At 42.6% G+C, this 20261-nt stretch overlaps 1 protein-coding gene across 2 annotated transcripts in view; it reads left to right on the top strand.

The window, feature by feature from the left end:
- The window catches only part of LOC122817093 (cadherin-like protein 26), a 630240-nt gene that overhangs the window by 340570 nt on the left and 269409 nt on the right, over positions 1-20261 (top strand). For both annotated transcript variants that reach the window (XM_044090256.1, XM_044090257.1), the window contains exon 4: positions 18928-19077. In XM_044090256.1, coding sequence (XP_043946191.1) covers positions 18928-19077 — 150 coding nt within the window. The remainder of the gene's footprint in view (positions 1-18927; positions 19078-20261) is intronic.

Consider the following 20261-nt stretch of genomic DNA (forward strand, 5'->3'; position numbering starts at 1 on the left):
ACTTGCTAAATTGTTGTCGGCCCCGACCACTTCATCAGAGCCGAAGACCATTGAACTGGATTTGACTACTCCTCCTAAGAGCCGTACTGGACTCTCGGAGCTGAAGGAGCCTGAACCAATGCTTGTCGAACCTTTAAAATCGAGACCCGTACCGGTGTTATTGGTTCCATCTACTCGGACATCCTCGGTGACAACACTCTCCTGTCGGGTCCGGGGAGGATAGTCTGACAGATTTGTCGGTGCCGACTCTTCCTCTCGGGGCTTTGGCTCAGATGAGCATGGCTCCTACCTCGGGCTCGGAGCCCATGGTTTCGGTGCTGAAGGATCGGATGGTCCCTCCGGATCCGTCTACCCCTTCTCGTCGGAGCCATGGTGCTTTCGATGCCATGAGGACAGTCCTTTCTCCTAAGACATCATCAGCACCAGTTCGGGCTTCCTTCTCCCCTCAAGCTCCTGTGTCCACTTCTATGTCTACCGGTCACCCTAAGCGTAGAGACCCCAAGCCTCAAGTGGCCCCACAGGGCGTCCCCTGCTCTTCCGAGACCTTTCCAGATCTCCCCACTGATGAGGTACCCAGGAAGAGACTGTGCAACAGGAGGCACTTAGACTCCCCACAGGAGTCTTTGACATCCGACATGGACTTGGATGAGTCAGAAGGGTCCCCTTGATCCCCTTCTGAGGATATCTCCTTTGCGGAGATATTAGAGATCCTTAGTTAGAGGGGCGATTGGCAGTCCAAAACCCTTACTGAGGATGAATCAGTGCTCTTGAAGGCTTTTGGGTCTCAACCTTCCACTTCTTGGGTGCCTCCACCTTATGGTGAGCTCTGATCTCTTGTAAGGCGTGGGAGTCACCGGAGGCCATGGAACCTGTCCCTCGGAAGCTGAATAAGTTCATCTCTGCCCCTGTGGACAAAGCCTTTTTGACCAAAGGAGTGCCTGTTGATGCCATGGTGGTAGCTGCAGCCACCAAAAAGGAAGTGTCTGAAACATCCGCATCTATCCATCCTCCTAACAGAGATTCTAGGGTCATGGATAGACATGGGAAACACATGTTTAGTTCAGCGACTTTTTTTCTGCGATTGCTGAACTATTTAACCCATTTTACGAGACTGCAAAGAGATCTCCTGAAAGAGCTAGGAGATACTCTCCAGGGTACGGTAGCTGCAGGGGTTGCTGACAAAGTCAACACACAGCTCGCTACCCTAAACTCTGTTGTAAACTCATCCATGTGTCTCATATCTTATGCAGCTGATGGTTCGAGTAGAGCCGTTAGTTCAGGCATTGCTCTGTGGAGACAAGCCTGGATGTGTCTCTGTTCCTTTGCGGAACCCTTTAAGTCTTCCATTATCAACACCCCATTTGATGGCTCATCACTGTTTGGGCTTAAAGTAAAGGAAACTTTAACCAGATGTGAGTGGGAAGGCAAGACCCTATCTGCCGTTGGAGTCCGTTTTTCTACCCCTACTTGGCCCTACCCAGAGGGCCCTAGGGGAGGGAAAATGTGGTTCTAAAAAGCACAGGGAGCCTTTCAGGACACACATGGAGAAACCCCCTCTAGAGGCAGAGGAGGGGATTATAACGGAAGACACCACCCACGCAGCAGAGGGGGTCCGCAGCAACAGGGTGACAAAGGCTAATTCTCTGGTCAGCCCTACCAGCGCTCCTGAAAGGGGGCCCGGCTGTTCGGCTCTGGAGGCAGTCGGGGGTCACTTGTCCTTGTACCCAGAAGCCTGGCTAAACATAACATCAGATTCATGGGTACAAAGCATAATTTCCAGGGGATATTTCATACCGTTCTCTTCCCCACCTACTCCTGTAAGCAGAATCCCAGATGTCCTACCCAATCTCAGGGAACAAGCAATCGTGGAGGTCCAAAAATTGCTAGAAAAAAAGAGTCACCCAACCAGTCCCAGCAGACCAAGTTGGATTCGGAACTTACTCAAGATTCTTTTTGGTACCAAAGAAAACAGGGGACTGGAGACCTATCTTGGACCTCAGCAGACTCAACCAATTTGTAAAGAAAGAGAAGTTCCAAATGGTTATGCTTCAGTCCATTCTTCCCTTCCTAGGGAAAGGCGATTGGATGTGCTCCATAGATCTCAAGGCCGCTTACTATCACATAAAGTAAACAGATGCTCCAGGGGTCACCTGTGTTTCCGGCTGGAAGCCAATCATTACCAGTTTTGAGCCCTACTCTTTGGTCTCACTACTGCCCCAAGGGTGTTCACCAAATGCATGGCAGTGGTCACGGCTCACCTGAACCATCTAGGATTCCAGGTGTTTCCATACCTAGACGATTGGCTCCTCACTGCTACCACCAGGCATCAATTGACTCAGGCAACACAATATACTCTGACACTCTGCCATCAATTAGGCATTACAATCAACTTTGAAAAGTCTGCCTTATTGCCATAGCAGCATACCGTTTTTATAGGAGCAGAGTTAGATACCTCAACCACCACTCTACGTCTTCCAATCGAAAGAGTCTCACTTCTTTGCCAACACGTCATCTCACTGGTGTCAAAGAGCAAAGCTAGAGCAGCAGAGGTCTTGAAGGTACTAGGGTTGATGGCGGCAGCAATCCTGGCTGTACCACTCGCAAGGATGAATATGCGAATCCTTCAATGGCTCCCCTTTGCTCAGTGGTCCTACCAAAAGCTACCGATGCACTACATGATTCTAATCACAGATTCTTGCAAGAGAGACCTTCAGTGGTGGTTGACGTCTCTTCGCGTTACAATTGGAAGACCCTTTGTCCCCCCCCAGTAGCCACTGTGACCACGGATGCTTCCCTGATAGGGTGGGGGGGCATTTTCAAGGAAAGACTGTCCAAGGCACATGGACGGATCAAGAGTCACATCTGGATATAAATGTTCTGGAGTTGAGAGCGGTACTTCTGGCGTTGCAGTACTTTCAGGACTCTCTTCCTCTAGGGACAATTGCAATTCAGATGGACAACATGTTAGTGGTCTGGTACTTGAACAAACAAGGCAGAACCAAGTCTTACCCCCTTTGTCGAGAAGCACTCAGGGTATGGCAAAGGGCTGTTTCATTCCACCATTTTCTGATAGCAACACACATCCCGGGGAAATCCAGTGTGATAGCGGACAAGCTAAGCAGGGCAATAATGTTGCCTCACGAGTGGTCTCTCAACCAATGAGTTGCAGATCTGATTTTCCACAAATGGGGCCAGCCTTGCTGTGACCTTTGCCAGTCACATCAATACCAAATGCAGAAGCTACTTTGCCCTAATACCACTTCTGGGACATTCCCTGAGAGACGCACTCATACACGATTGGCCTCCGGGTCTCCTATATGCATTCCCACTTATTCCATTGATACCCAAGGTTTTACAGAAAGCAAAGTCACTGGGAAGGACAGTTATCCTCATAGCTCCCTACTGGCCTCGACAGATTTGGTTCCCCTTCCTTCACCATCATCTACTAGAGGATCCATGGATCCTGGACCCAGTTCCGGACCTTCTGACACACCTGTCAGGGGACCTCCATCCTTTACTGCAGTCCCTAAAACTGACTGCTTGGCTAATCCACTTCCCTTAATTGCCAGGCTTCATTCGCTCTCAGATGATACAAGACAAATCTTTTTGTCTTCTCACAAGCCATCCACCAGGAAACTGTACCACAGTAAGTGGAACAGGTTTTCAGTTTGGGCCAATATACAGAAAATCGACCCTTTCCGAGCTCCTTTATCATCCAGTTTAGAATTTTTGACAAAGATTTTTAAAGAAGGAGCAGCAGCTGCCACAGTTAGAGTCCAGTTAGCCACCATATCAAATTTCCACCTAGGATTTGATGGGTTGAATGTTATGCGCCATAAGTTATCTAAGGATTTTCTTAAAGGTACCTTTCACATGAGACCTCCTGTCAAAATTCCTTATTCTCCCTGGAATTTGAATTTTATGCTGTCTCAAATTATTCTCCCCCCTTTCGAACCAGCATCTTCTTGTGATCTCAAATATTTGTCCTGGAAGACTATATTTCTGGTAGCCATTATTTCTGCCCGCAGAGTGTCAGAACTTCAAGCATTATCTGTTAGGCCTCCTTACATGATTTTCCATGCTTATAGAGTATCACTCAGAACAAACCCCTCATTTTTGCCTAAAGTCTGTTCTGAATCCAATATCAATCAGGTCATTGAGCTGCCAGTCTTTTTTCCCAACCACTCTAACAAATTGGAATACATGCTGCACAAACTTGATGTACACAGACAGCTCAGATTTTATCTTGACAGAACTAAGGATATTAGAAAATCAGACCAACTTTTTGAATCCTTTTCGGAAGCCAGAAAAGGTAATCCAGTGGCTAAAACAACTTTATCTAAATGGTTATCAGATTGTATATCCTTTGTTTATGCGAATGTTAGCATGCCATTGACACACAAACCGAAGGCTCATTCTACCAGAGCCGTTTCTACGTCTTCTGCCTTTCAAGCTAAATTGCCCCTTGACAATATTTTCTCTGCAGCCACTTGGTCTAAGCCTCTTACCTTTATCATGCATTACAAAGTAGATAAGGCTTCCAGGGACAGGTCTTCCTTTGGTTCCACGGTACTGAAAAACGTACTTCCATGAGCCACCCAAGATTGAGAGTGCTAGGGACGCTACCCATCAGTGAGAATAAACGGCGAAATTTAACTACTTCACATAAAGAAGTTATGTACTTACCATAATGTTCCATGTGAGTTGTTTATCTTGCCTTTATTCTCATGTCCCTCCCTCCTGGCTGACAGCTGACTTAGAGGCTAGTACCATCCTGGTTATTCAATACTTCTTCTTCCCCTTCGGGAAGTGCTTCCTTGTAGAAATAAATAAAATGGTATATATACTCGCATCAAACAAGATCTGAAGTAATTCCAGCAGTGCATTGTGGGATAAGGGGCTTGGTCTCGAGCTACTGGCAAACCTTGAGCTTTGCTATTGGCTGTGTCGGAGTCGAGGACTGGCTCCAAACCCATCGGTGAGAATAAAGGCGAGATAAACAACTCACATGGAATGTTATGGTAAGTACATAACTTATTTTTTTTGCTCATTGTTACTTTTAGGCTTCCATGTGAAAAAGTTTTTTATAACTGTATAAATTATTATATAGTTGGAAATGTATAAGATTTTATTATAAGTTGTTGTCACTGGACTTATATATATATATATATATATATATATATATATATATATATATATATAATGACATACAAGTAACTACAGGAAATTCCATAAATGAGTAGGTTATTTAAATGATGTAAGGAACTATGTACTACGACTCTGATGATGCCTATGTATGGTGAAAGCGCTCAGTCCTGGTAGTTTGATTGTTTATTTTAAGTTTTTATCTCTTTGTTTTATGAAGTAATTAACTGTGTCCGCACTGTCCTAGTCATGTGCGTGGTGGTTTACAGTTCTGCTTTTATTCTACAGCTTCCTGCTCCCTTAGCTCCTTCATCACTACCTTTTTAAAATATTGAAAACATTTGTATTAACAGCTCAAGCATATTCTTTGTGCAGTATGAGCTCTGTTGCACTCTTTCATTTGAGCATTGTTTAGATCAATATCAACAGAGGTTTCCATACTGTGTCACTGGTCTTGCCTTCTCTAAGGCATTACCTCTTTTAAACTTTAATCTTTTCTTAAAACTGTGGGATGCTTTTTTTTCCTTGCTAGGTGCCTTGCATTACATTTGTGGCTACATAGTTCCCAGACATCTTGCCATCGATTTTCATGGTATTGCATGGGTACCTTATTCCATTCATTTGAGCATCTCTCCCAAGCCCCCATTCAGAAGCCTATTCTGGACACCATTTCTTTAATGGCTGGCTCTTGGAGAACCCTGAAAAAGACACTGTATTGTGGATTTTGAAAAGGAATTTGTAACTCTATTCCATCAGGCAGTTTTGCACAGAAATGTAAGACCATGTGCTACTGTCTGTAAACTTGGTATGGAGGTGTAAGTCTATGTGCTGCTAGACGCAGATTGTGCAGCAGACCTGGATTCATTCCCACAACCTTAATTTGCCTGCTATATGACTCTGTGCAAATCTTGCCACCTGACTTTGTTTCTGTGTGTGTCCAGGGGGCCTAAACAGTTTTTAAGTATTATTTCTTTTTCATCTCCCTGGAAAAGGTCTTGAAACTTATAAATTGAAGGAATAAGAATCAGAATAATGATATTTGATACTCACATTTTACTGCCTTCCACTAAAGGTCAGTAATATACCTCTCTTAGACATGGAAACATTATTAACTCATTCCAGGCATCTAGACAGTCCTGTTCTGTCCTCTGACGTTCACACCTTTTTTCGTACTAATAATAAAGTGAATGCCTAATGCAAAAACTTCTATAAAAATAAGCACCTTCTTAACCTTGACTTTTGAAGAACGTGTTTCAACTAGTTTTCAAGCAAAGTGTAATGTACAATCTTCTACAAACCCTTCTCCTCACACTTCATTGCTGTTTGTATGATAAGCTTAATTCTTTTCACCTGCTGTACCACCTACGCTTAGAGTACTCTAAACACGACTGTTGTACTACACCCTCTCGTGTGATATGATTGTCTTTCCCTTGACAGCTGTAATAGAATTAAGGAAACCAGACATTTTCTGAGCCCCATTTCCTCCAGCAAATCTTAAGAACACCTTCCCATGTCAATATCAAAGCTATTACAAGTAGAATTTTCATTAGCAGCCTGGAGTATCTCTCTGCAGGTTTGGTGGAAGCACAAGCTCATATGTTACTCGGGTCTATATCACTTCATCGAAACGGCAGAAGTTCAAACACCATATGTTCGAACTTCTAACCTCAAAGTTCAAAACCATCGAAGGCTTAGAACAGCGATTTTTTTCCCAAGGAAAAAAATTGCTGTTCCAAGAAACACACCCACAACACAAGCGCACCAAAAAAACAGCAATCCACACACATACACTTAAGATCCTACATCTAACCCTACACTAAACTGTACATACACTGCTATCTATCCACTTATGTTAACCCAAACCCTAGCCCTAAGGTCCGTCACTATCGCACACTTACCTGACCCGCACCCTAACCCTAACTCACCTATCCTGCCCTAACCCTAAAGTCTGTCACTATTGCACACCCACCTCACCCACACCCAAACCCTAACTCACTTAACCTGCGCCCTAACCCAAATGTCCACACAATTGCACACTTACCTGAACCCGACCCGTACCTTGAAAATCTCTAAGCCACAGAAATTCCCTGAGAAAGAATTTGGTGTTCCATGGCTTCACGATAATCAGTTTTATATGGTGTTGGAACTGCTAAAGTTTTGACGAACTGATAGGAACCATGTTACTCAAGCAAAAACTCAGTGCTGACATCAGCAGTATCTATATACAACCGTACTAACCTTTCCAGTGTTCTGCCCAAGTATGACCCTATAAATTATACAAATCTGCATAGACCATTAGCTTAGTTTCATCTTACAATATAATGTGGTATTTTCTATCACTGACTAGGATATTTTGCTGCTGTTGTGTTTTAACTCTGCACTTGACTGTGTCAGAAAGAGACCCATGTTTTCTATTGTTACTAATGTGTGTGCTACATGTTGATGCAAGTTTTTTTTGTTTTGCACAATTTCAAATGGTGCTTTTTCTTGTCTAGCTGTGGGCTATAACAGTTTTGAAAAAGGTACATTTGACAACATTCACACAGGAGTTGGAAGAGTGAACAAATGAATAGACAGAAAAATAAACTATTACAACAACACTGGTTGACAGCTTTGTAAGGTGATTTCAAGGCAATCACAGATGCTAGTCAGAATATTTTATGCTGTCCATAGTTTATGGAATACACACCTTCATTGTATACACTTTAACTAATGTAGAGAAAGCTGAACAGCGTAGGCTGATATTTTCTATTCTTTCTTTGCTCTGATGGTTATACTGTTGTGCTGTAACACTGAGATAAATCTATCTCACATGGGGTCAGGGTGTCAGTTCACCAGTGACAATCATCTAGAGCCACGATTTACACTGCCAGGTGGCTAGCCCTGCTGCAGTAGTTCTTCCACACCATACGCTTGCAAGCACACACACATACACCTATAGCTACTTTAGATTGCCCACCTACTACATGTCTTTGGAATGTAGGAGGAAACTGGAGCACCCAGAAGAAACCCACATAGGCATCCCAGATGAGAATTGAATGGAGTCTTTTCCTGTGAGGTGACAAAACTGTCCTCTGCAGTACTGTGGTGTGGTGACAACACGGTCTGCTGTGCTACTGTGCTGTGACGACAACACTGTCCACCGGATTACTGTGCTGCAGTGACAACACTGCCCACTGCACTACTGTGCTGCGGTGATAACACTGTCCACTGTACTACTGTGCTTCAGTGACAACACTGCCCACTGCACTGCTGTGCTGCAGTGATAACACTGCCCGCTGCGCTGCTGTGCTGCAGCAACAACACTGCCTACTGCACTACAGTGACAACACTGCCCACTGCACTGCTATGCTGCAGTGACAACACTGCCCGCTACACTACTGCACTGCAGCTACAACACTGCCCACTGCACTGCTGTGCTGCAGTGACAACACTGTCCGCTGCACTACTGTCCTGCAGTGACAACACTGTCTGCTGCAGTACTATGCTGTGGTGACAGCACTGTCCGCTGCACTACTGTGCTGCAGTGACAATACTGCCCGCTAAAGTACTGCACTGCAGCTACAACACTGCCCACTGCACTGCTGTGCTGCAGTGACAACACTGTCCACTGCACTACTGTCCTGCAGTGACAACACTGTCTGCTGCACTACTATGCTGTGGTGACAGCACTGTCCGCTGCACTACTGTGCAGCGGTGACAACACTGCCTGCTGCACTACTGGGCTGCCCATTGAGACAGATCCATTATGAATAATCATGTGTTGTTTAACTGAGACAAAGTTATTTAAAATTTAAAGGTGTAAAACTTTGGGAGATAAAGGTTCAAATCAACAGTACTCACAAACTCGAATAACAAATATAAAAATGTTTTTTTTTAAAGGGGAAGAAGCTCTGACTGCAGCCCCAGTGTGGGGCAAGTCTCTGCATCCCTAAATTATATACATACTAAATCTGAGGTTGTACAGTTGCACAGACTCATAGAAAAGGGAATAGTTGAAAAGGTCTGCATGTAAATCTTCTCTGTTTCCAGTGATCTACAAACAAACAAGGAGACCATGCCTAACTGGTTTCATTGTACTGAAGCACTGACAGCAGGAAATCATAGAGCTTCCTGATTCAACATTTCACAACCCACCAGTATCGGATACAATAAAGCACAGCTTCTCCCTTGAGGCTCTCCTTCATTCACCTACTACTAGATAAAAAATATAAGGAGTATTTTTAAGTCATATTCATATTATTCAGTGGGTGTATATTGAAATGTGAAGGGTGAGAGATCAGGCCCATTCCCTTCAACACTTAGACTTCAAACCCCAGCATGCTAGTCAGCTTCTAAAGCAGATACGGATGGGTCCAATTTCTGATGTTTTTGTAGGGATTGTAGCTACATCTGAAGAAATCTGCAAAAAACAGAACTTGATATATGCCTTAATGGATTGGTAGCCGTTTATAATGAGCGCATTGTATCAGTCTATGTTATAGTGATCTGCCAGTGTCCTGGGTAGAGTAGCTGTATATGAAGTGATTTTTTTTTTTTTTACTTCTTCCTGTGCTACATACGACCCACTGCTGGTCCTACAACTGATCACCACTCTTCCCATCAGCCTTATTTGCTTCCCCATAGCTTCTTGCCAGCAGTCTTAACCATATCCTTGGCTGGACAGGCTGACTACTTGGGAGATCAGCTTTGCAGTGAAATCATGAGATCTTGAGAGTGAGGTCTCCAGGGGGCTAGAAAATGAATATCGGTCCCCATTATGTAGAAGCAGCTAGTCAGTGATCATATCCCCACAGGAAAGAGAAATGCAATAACAATAAAGATGATGTGCCACTTTACTTGACATGACTGTTAGCCTGTGAGACCCCTATTTGACACCAGATGTCACATAGGCAGTGAAGCTTCCCTCCTCAGGATTCATCTTATTCCCGTGGACTGGCTCTACCAGCTAACCAAGTCTACTTCTGAATTCTGTTCACTAAGCCACGTTCATACAACTTGCCTGTCTGCCATCAGCCCAGCATGTATAACAAGTGAATTTATGGAGGCTTAAGAAAAATTCTATCTTTATTTGAGGAAGCATTCTCTTTGTAAAAAACACATGATGTTGTCAGCACGACTGCACATGCAAACCTGAAGACAAGGCTATTAAAAATAATAATGTTCTTATGTATTTCATAAGTATAACAGTATACCATTTAGCTCAAAAACTTTACAAAACTTATTTTACCCCCCACCCAAGTTACAATTCTCACAACAGATATCAGTTAGCTGCAGTTTAATTCCTTATGTTGCCCGGGTTTGATACTCTATATGAAGCCTGAGGGATTCAAATGCATAGGCCAGCAGGTAGATGCTTGCATAACTCCCACTGCTCTCAGGGATTATTGCTGTTATACCATGCATAGCCGTTTAGTGTTTTCCTTTGTTCTGATTTTAGTTTGTGCCATTGGATTACCAATCATGAAAGCACATGCAACAGTATTCCAATATCTCAAAAACTTTGCTGGCAGTTGCTCTGCTTGCAATAAGATGTAATTTGGGACTCTCTATGATCTGCTGAAACCACGGTTAAATGCCTTCAAACAAGTCCATCTAGAAAGTCTTTATTCCTTCAAAGAAAATGATACTTCTTACCCTATATGAGGTATTTCACTTGCATGTGATAGCTGAATCAGATTATGATTAGGGAATACTTCTGGACATCGGTATATATAGTATTCAAAAGCCTGCAATCCTCCTATCATGACATCACATGATAAAATTGCAGTGGAACCTGGAGACCAGATGGAGCCAACAGGCCTACTCCGTGCAGTGCTCAATTGTTTTACTGACTTACCGCAAAAAAGAGTTGTCATGGTGGATTCAACAGGTGAAATTCAGTCAGGGTGTCCTGTTCAACCCAGGCATGGATACCCAAACACTTACTGTAGACATAGCATGGGGTGCCCATTCAGGGAAACTGAGGATGCAAGTGACCAATGACAAAGCTCAAATGAAAAAGCATATCAGCATCAAAATAATGATGGTTGTAGTTTAAAGTATAAGAGTTTACAGATGGAACTGGCAACCATGAACCCTAAACGTACTCACTGACCACACAACAGAGCATAAGTAAACATTCTTGAATGGATGCAGAACATGAATATGTTTCTGGAGTTGGTCCATATGTAGGGTGTGCCAGAAATAGACCTTTGCTTCTCCATGAAACAAACAAACACATTTTGTATCAGGACACCAACCACAGGGGTTTGGACAACAATGCCCTCTCCATCACTTGGGTGGGTCTATTTCTATATACGTTTGCTCCATTCCTTCATCTCCTCCTCATGGCAGTCCAGAAGATAATGAAGCACAGGGGAAAAATGCTTCTCATTGACACCTTCTGGCTGAAGCAGCAATGGTTCTCTCCTCTAGTGAGCATGGAAGTGATAGTGCCTATCTCATTGTTTCAGCATATGTACCTGTTATCCCAAAGCAAGGGTTCAGCCATATACTCCAACCTGAAGACCCTAATAGTAACATCATGGCTAATCTAGCAATAGGCACATATTAACCAGAGAATGTGGCTGCTTTTATGAGCGAGGCTAGGAAACCAAACACAAGGAAACCATACCTTGCAAAATGAAAGAAAGAATTTTCCCTTTGTTGCCAAAGAAAGGCCGTGGTCACGAAGCAGTCATCAGTGTCAATGGTTCACAAATATCTTTCAGACCTTTACAAGTCTAGATTATCTTGTATCTCTTTGAAAATGCATCTATCTGCTGTCTGGCTGCCTGCTCTGGGATCTCCCCTTTATTCTTTCCTTCCTGTAAAACACTTCCTCAAAGGGGTACTGCACTTAAGGTCACCATGTCATCTAAACTATGTGTTATTAAAATTAAAATTAACTTTAACATATCTTCAATACACAGTTTGGAGGATTGTCCTCCTAATGGCCAAAACATCTGTTAGGAGAAGATGAACTATGACTATGTGCAAGCAGTCCTTTCTTATTTTACACAAGAATAAGAGTAATTCTACTCACCAACCTCTCGTTTATGCATAAGGGGGTGAGTGTGGTCTGTGTACATCGGGCCAGTAACTGCCTGATATTGAAACCCAGGGAGAAAGACACTGGATGTGCATAAGCTAGTAACATTTTGTCTGGAAAAAAACAGAGAGAAGTAGGAAAATAGTTATTCATAGCCTTTGCAAAGAGAAAAGAAGGAAGACCTGTCAGAAAAACACTGTCTGTAACCATTTTAAATTTCGAGACTCATATGTGTGATGTCTGGAATAAAGAGATTGGATGTGTGAAGACAGGGACTTTCATGTATTGTGTGTTACATCACTGGATCTTAGGGTATTCCTTTTTCTGTAAAGTGTGGTGATCTCAGATTTTGCATACATATACAGATAGCAGTAATGTAGGGAGGTGTGTGTGAGTGTGTGGGGGGAAGCCCCTACCACAAAAAATAACTTTAAAAGATGACCGCAAATGTCAACATTTGCTCTTCTGCATTGTTTCACAGTTTTTTAGTTATGGGACTCACACTTAACAGAACTTAAAATTATAATAGGCAGTTTTCATGAATATTTATTTTAGATCTGTATTTGAAATTATATCTTACTATAACATGTCCTTTTCCTATGTCACAGCTTCCCAAAATGAATGACATGTTGCTTTTTTGAAGTTATAGCACTGTGTGCCTTGCTTTTGTTATCACAATGATAACAAAACATTTTACCTCTTATATACCAAAACGTTGACTTTATGTACTGAACCAATGAGTCCCACATAATTCCTCAGTTGTTGGTCCATTTTGATAGTCAATGAAATTCCGAATGCTCAAGAACTTGCTAAGCTTAGTTGAAGTAATTGTTTATGCCTGTAAGCTTCACTGGGAATACCATTAATTAATATGTCTGTTAGTTTGAACAAACTAATACCAAATTTACAGTTTGCCGCACATTGCTTGTGTGCACTAGCATATTGTGTCACTAACTCACTGGCCTTCTCATTGCAATGACTGAAATGAAATGCTTCCACTATTATAAGTAGTTTGATTCAGAATTTTACTAATTTGCTTATATGTTTTCATCCTTTGGTTTCAATAGATGAATCAAGTTTTGAAGTAGCCCATTTATGGAAATGCCAACTGGCTGCCAAAGTGATGTGCTTGTTTTCTGCTGACATATTGATATTAATGCCATCATTATGGAAGTAGTGGTTTAGATTCCCATATTCAGAAGCATTTTTTAAACTTTTTTCTTCAAAAATGGCTTGAAACAAAGTTTTATTTTTACACAAAATGATGCATACAGACATTTTTTATGTGAAAATAAATTACTGCTAAACTCAACAGAACAGTCACAGAGTACAAGATGTGGGGTAAGTTCTACATTATATTGGAATTCTGTTTCTTTACTGTAAACATCATTTGTTTGTCATATGCAAAAATAAGGAAATGTTTATGGTCCTTTCATTAAACAGTATGACCAAAACATTCAGGTCTTCAGTTATTAAAGATATTGAGATAAGTTGAGGGTGAGTTATGGCAAGGCTCTTTTTAGACTGTACTGAACCCTTGAAGAATGGGTCAAAGTTCCCTGAAACATTCAGGTGCATGGGTCCCTAGACGCCCAGAAGCTCAAAAAATCTAGATGTTCTGCAAGACATTCTATCTTATTTTTGAAAGATAATTACTTGCTAACTATTGTTTATCACTTGCTAGAAGATTTCATGTGTTTCTTGCAATATTTTGTGTGTGTGTGTGTGTGTGTGTGTGTGTGTGTGTGTGTGTGTGTGTGTGTGTGTGTGTGTGTGTGTGTGTGTGTGTGTGTGTGTGTGTATCTGTTTGCTAAAAGAAATTGTTGTTGATTTTTTCCAACATGTACATGAACATACTAGCAGTGTCCTTTACAAATCAGGTCTATCTCTATCACTGTCACTATTAAGATATACGCAGACATCTATGCACAAACATACAAACACACACATACATGTATGCATGCATATGGCACATGTAGACACACTCGCACACTGTACTTCATAAACACACAAGCACACACACGTGCACATGAAAGCATGTGTATACACACACACACACACACACACACACACACACACACACACACACACACACACACACACACACACACACACACACACGCAAAACACTGCACATTACAGGCAGACTGGAGGAATGCCACTCAACCAATATCATTTCCTTTAGCTGTTGGAGGACATAAGGCACTTGGATAAAAACCAGTACAGACACAGGCAGGAGATGCAGACTATGTAGTAGATTATGTTTTCTTTATATTCATAATATTTCACAGTTACCTGTGATGATACTTCTATAAATCCCTTTTTAATTAGGAAGCATCCAAAGCATATTTGTTTTGGGCAAGAAATGTAATAGATGACACCTCTCTAAATTACTTTTTAATGTGGAAATACCCAATGGATATTTCTTTTAGGCATGGACTTGGGGAGGGGGAGTGCTACAGTTTTAATGTTTCTCATTTTATGTAATTTATTCTGGTCTATACTGTCCAGGTACTCAATGTGCAAGATTAGAACCACTCCAGAACCACTCCAAATTACATTCAAATGTTAGAAACACTGTTATTGGTTCATAGGTTCATAGGTTGGTACTAGGCTATCGGCCCTAGGGCCTATGCAAGTCTAGCCATAACAATTCCCTGGATATTTCTTCCCACAATATTTACTTCTCCAGGCCCCTGTCTAGCAGGGCGACTGACATGATCCCCGGGGTGAATTTCCTATCTCCCATCCAATCATCAAGGTTCCTTTTGAAGAGGGCCAATGAGGCGCTCTGCTTGATATGTATGGGCAGTCTATTCCAGAGTATGGCGAGTCTCTGGGTCAGGAACCTATCCCTCCAGCATGTTTTGTTCATTGTGATGACAAGGTTTCGATCCCTGGAGCGCGTGGCTCTGAGGGATTGGGATTTCTTTAAGTGGAGCATGTCCAACAGCTCAGGGTTTGACATGGACTTGTATGTTAAGCCTCTGAGTAGATGATATGCCACAGAGTATAGCTGGAGTTTTTTTAGACGGTCAGTATATGGCATCTGCTTTAGGCCTGTGATTCTTTTAGTGAGGTATTTCTGTGGCCTTTCCAGCTGTTGCAGATGTCTTGTGAGGTACATACCAAACGGGGCATTATACTCTATAATGGGTCTAATGAGGGATGAGTACAGTGGGACAATGACCTCCTTTTTTCTGGATGAAAAGCCCTTAGTGATGAGGTGTGCCACAAAGAAGGATTTCCTGACTGTTGTGGCAATGTAGTTATCAAAAGTGAGCCCACTGTCCACCTGTGTCCCTAAGTCTCTCATCACACTTTCGATGTTTAGTGTCCTGCCACCTGTGTGGTAATTCATGTGTACATGTTTTTTTCCAAAGGGGATAACTATACATTTCTTGGCATTAAGCTTGAGCCCATGGCTCTGGCACCAGGCATCTGTTTCTGTAAGGCCATTTTGTAGAATATCCACATCATTTGGGGATTTAATAATGGCTCCCAGTTTGCAGTCATCTGCAAACTTTGTTAGCCAGAGTCCCTTAGTGTTGGCCTGTACTTCAGAGAAGTAGATGCCAAACAAGAGTGGTCCCAGGACTGAACCCTGAGGTACTCCACTTGTCACTTGTCTGGAGCTGGATGTGGAGTCGGCTACTTTTACTGTCTGGGTTCTGTCAGTAAGCCAGTTAGCGACCCATCGAGTGACGTAGGGATTTATGCCCAGCTTAGTAAGTTTATCTATGATTCCAGAGTGGAGGATGGTGTCAAAGGCCTTGGCGAGGTCCAGATTGGCTGTGTGGACTACCTTACCCTCGTCCACAGCTCTGGAGACTGATTCGAAGAAGTCAATCAGATTCAGGAGACAAGATCGGCCCTTCACAAACCCAAACTGGGTGGGGTCCAGTGTTTGAAGGTTGCCAATGTCTTTGTTTATAATTTCCATGATAATGCATTCCATGCCCTTGCAAATCAGGCTTGTCAGACTGATGGGATGGTAGTTTCCGGGATCCAAGGTGGATCCTCCCTTGTGGAGCGGGATAACTGTAGCTGTGCGCCACTCAGTGGGCACGAAGCTTGAGGTGAGGCTGTGATTAAACATGACACTTAGGTGAGGTGTCAGTTCATTTTGTAGTTCATGTAGTACACAGCCTGGGATGTCATCTGGTCCCATGGATGCTGTATTCTTAGCTTTGGAGAGTGGGGTTTCTACCTGTGTGGCCGTGATTATTGGAATTTGGCAATCTTTTGGTATTGAGATGGGCCCTTTAGGGGGTGAGAGTGGGGTGAAGTTGGCACTAAATCGATCTGCCAGGATATTGGCAATAACCTTGGGATCAGTATATTTAATGCCATTCTGTTGTAACTCAGAGCAGATCTGAGCATTGCCATTTAGATTCTTGACATAACTATAGAATGCCTTGTGGCTGTCTTTGGAATCTTTGGCAATTTTATTTTCATAACTAGCTTTTGAGGATTTTATGAGGGATCTCAGCTTCTTACTGAGGCTGGTGAGGGAGTATTTTGCATCCTGGGATTTTCCTCTTTTTTACAACAGTTTCTTCCTTCTGTTGTATAGTTTGTTTATAGCAGGGGACCACCAGATTGGCTTCCTTTTTTTGGAGAAGAGCATCTTGGTTCTATTTGGGATGGCACGATTCATGCACAAGTTGATGTGCTCACACAGTGCCTTAGTGTAGGATTCTGCAGTCGAACTTCCAGATCCCGTCTGTGTGGGTGTTGTGAAGTTTGTCACTTCTGACTTAGTAGCTTGAAGTTGGCTTTGGAGAAGTTTTTTAAGGTTTCCTTACTGGGGGGTGGGATGTGGAAGTCAAGGGTGATTTGCTTATGGTCAGACCTGACCAATGAGGGGGTGACCACTGGTGTGGAGCATCTATCTCCCATGTTGGTAATGACCAGGTCTAGGATATTGGAGCACCTGGTGGGACAATGGATTAGTTGATCCAGGGCGATGGAATTTATGAATTCCAAGAACCGTTGGGAAAAGGAGTTGGTACCTGAGTAGTTTTCCCAATTAATGGCAGGGTAGTTGAAATCACCCAGTATTATGGTGTTTGGTTTCCTTTAGTGTGGAGATAGGGTGATTCTGGGATAATGACAAGCTCAGGCTCAGAAAAAGGTTGGAAGAAAATGAAGGTTTGTATGTAGCTGGCATTCATGTTTTGTTAGTATGGAGCATAGCTTTTTTTTGGTCCCCTTTTGTCATGTTAAAGGCTCAGCTTCCCAGTGCCCCTTGTTCATGCAGGGTCAATCAGCCAATCTCCTTACCCCCTGGGCTTGCTTTGGTATTGCTGGGGGCATTCATAGATCCTAAGGATGTTGTGGGGCTCATTCATCTTTGCATCCATTCTGAGTGTAAGACTTACCCACTCACCCGTCCCTTACGGAGACATGGTTACATCAGAGGGGGAGGCTTGCAGTGGGGATATTGCAGCATATCACCCACCTCCATGACAGTTCAGCCAGGTCTACCTCACCTCCTCTTTAGACCATGCCTCCACAGAGTGACATACCCTGTCTCCCCCAGGGATCATTGCAAGAGACACCCATGTTACCACCCCCCCCCCTCATAATAGGGACTTCCATCCCTCCCTGCCACTGCATCACTCATCAGAGTTGATAATCAAACTTGGGGTGCATGACTGTAGTCAGGGCTTTATCCTGCTAAGAACAGGAATGGGTAATAAGAAGCATGATTTGCTGCAAAGTGCAGCATGTATGTGCCATTACTCTTAATTTCCTACTTCTCCAGTAGTCCCAGAGCTGTTTCCTTCCTGCATCCAGCAATCCTTTGCCCACAGTATATTACCACTGCTGTTGTGTTTTTTTTCTGAGACAGTAACTCACTCTGCAAGTGCAAGCAAGATTTCCTTCTATAGCTGCAATTTCCAAGCCAACTTCCAGAGTCAACTGTCAAGGTTCTTTGTTAATATTTAACCCATTCAGTCCTAAACATTCACACTAGTTCATAGTTACTCATTGGAGCTATATATATATATATATTTCTTAAGGGAATCCATATTATTCAGTGAGTAATTAATATAACAAGGGCTCTGTTTAGTAATGGCTTTGGGCAACTCATGCAATCACATCTCATCTGCAAGTCATTTCTCCTGATATGCAATGATGTACACTTCTGTCCACCAGGAGATAACACATGCGCACACATTCAAGTTAACTTTCTCTTCACTTAGCACAGGTCAAGGCATTACACTTTACCTGAAGTCAGCAAAACCACTACCCACATCCATGACAGAAGAAACCAATAAATTACTCAAATGTCCGTCAAGAATTATCCTAATTAGACAAGTTGCCATTCATTCTGTATCTGTATATGCACACCTTATGAACAACTTGCAGCTTAACATTTCTTTAGTATCTCCACTACCAAGTTTAATTTTCACAGTTAAATGGTTTTATGAAACCATCTAAACACATGCAGGCTTGACAGCTTGGCTTCTGTGTGTGTGTGTGTGTGTGTGTGTGTGTGTGTGTGTGTGTGTGTGTGTGTGTGTGTGTGTGTGTGTGTGCATGTTTGTGTATGTGTGTGTGTGTGTGTGTGTGTGTGTGTGTGTGTGTGTGTGTGTCTTATGGGAGTCACTAGCAGGAAGGTATATATATCAGCACAAAGTATGGTAGGTCAAAGATCATTTAATACTGCCGTTATTTTGAAATGCTTTATTTTTCGTTTGATTGCTAATTTTTCATTATCAAACATATATTTCTTCTAGATCAACCTTGAAAGAGATTATGCAGTGCTGTATACTATTAGTGGACCTGGAGTTGATGAAGATCCAAAGAGTGTATTCTTCATAGATTTGCAAGAGGGTACTGTGTTTGCAACTCAAAGTATTGACTATGAGCAATACAGAGTGTTCAAGGTAAGCAATATTAGAATTGCATGAATAACAGTATAACTGCATTTCACATAAAGGGTGCACTCTTACTAAACCTCTGTTTCTAGAAATGTGATGAACAATAATTATGCATTTTTGCTTTTACCCTAATTAAAATATGCCATATGATTAATGCCATACATCTAATATTTATCATGAGATATTACAAGGAACATGCATAAAAGGCAGACAAAATGTATGGGACCCTGGCTGGGATTCTTAAAGAAGCACTGTGCATATACACAGAGTTTGTACAGCTTTATGGCACTAAGCAGGAGTGAAGACACTAGTACAGATGGAGACATGCAGTACCACATAATGCAAAATCCTTTTCACCTGGCATAACCATGTAATGCAGCAACTACATATTTAAATCGGTTATTGTAGGTGAATAAGGAATAGAGCAACAGAAGGATAAGAGAGAAGGAATGATTGAGTTGTTTGTCACATTTTGCACAAACACCCTTGGCTTGCATGATCTGTAAAACGTGTACACCATGTAATTCCTTTCACTTTGGTGTTTTAATTTTGTGTATTCACGAGGCAGAATGGTGCAGTAGTGACACATGTAGAGACAGGACAGAGACAAGACAGATGTCTGATATTGGCACCTGTGCAGGGATCAACAATGATGGCAAAAACACTTACACTAGAGTCAAAGGCGACACAATGGCTCTGTCTCCATCCTGAGTAATCATGCTCCCTCTGTACAAGGTGAATGTACAGAGAGACAGACACACAGATTATCTGATAGCTGTGTACTTGGTCCCTGGAAGAGGAGGGGGAGGGTCCTCCCATGGCTATGAATACCAGCAATGCACTCCCTGTGGCTGCTGCATCAGACGTGGTATACCTACCAGAGTGCAGCCTCACAGGGGTGCCTTACATTGCTATTTCTCACAGCTGGTCATTGACATGAACAGTATTCTGTATCAATCAGCAGGTATGCAGGAGCATCATTCAGGCATAATCTGCTGCTACTAGCCCAGCATGGACCTGACTACTGTGTTCAGTGGCATTTGACTTCTATGTGGAGGATTTGAAGTTCAACAAACCTTGCCAATATTGACAGTCTTGTCCATGGTTTGGGTATAGTACATACCCATGATAGCCTTGTATGGGGACCCTACCAGGCTGCCCACTCTCTACAGGAGTCAGGAGGTGTATAA

Source organism: Protopterus annectens, chromosome 12.part0 (genome assembly GCF_019279795.1).
Source record: "Protopterus annectens isolate FY-2018-M chromosome 12.part0, PAN1.0, whole genome shotgun sequence".
In the NCBI taxonomy this organism is placed as follows: domain Eukaryota; kingdom Metazoa; phylum Chordata; order Ceratodontiformes; family Protopteridae; genus Protopterus; species Protopterus annectens.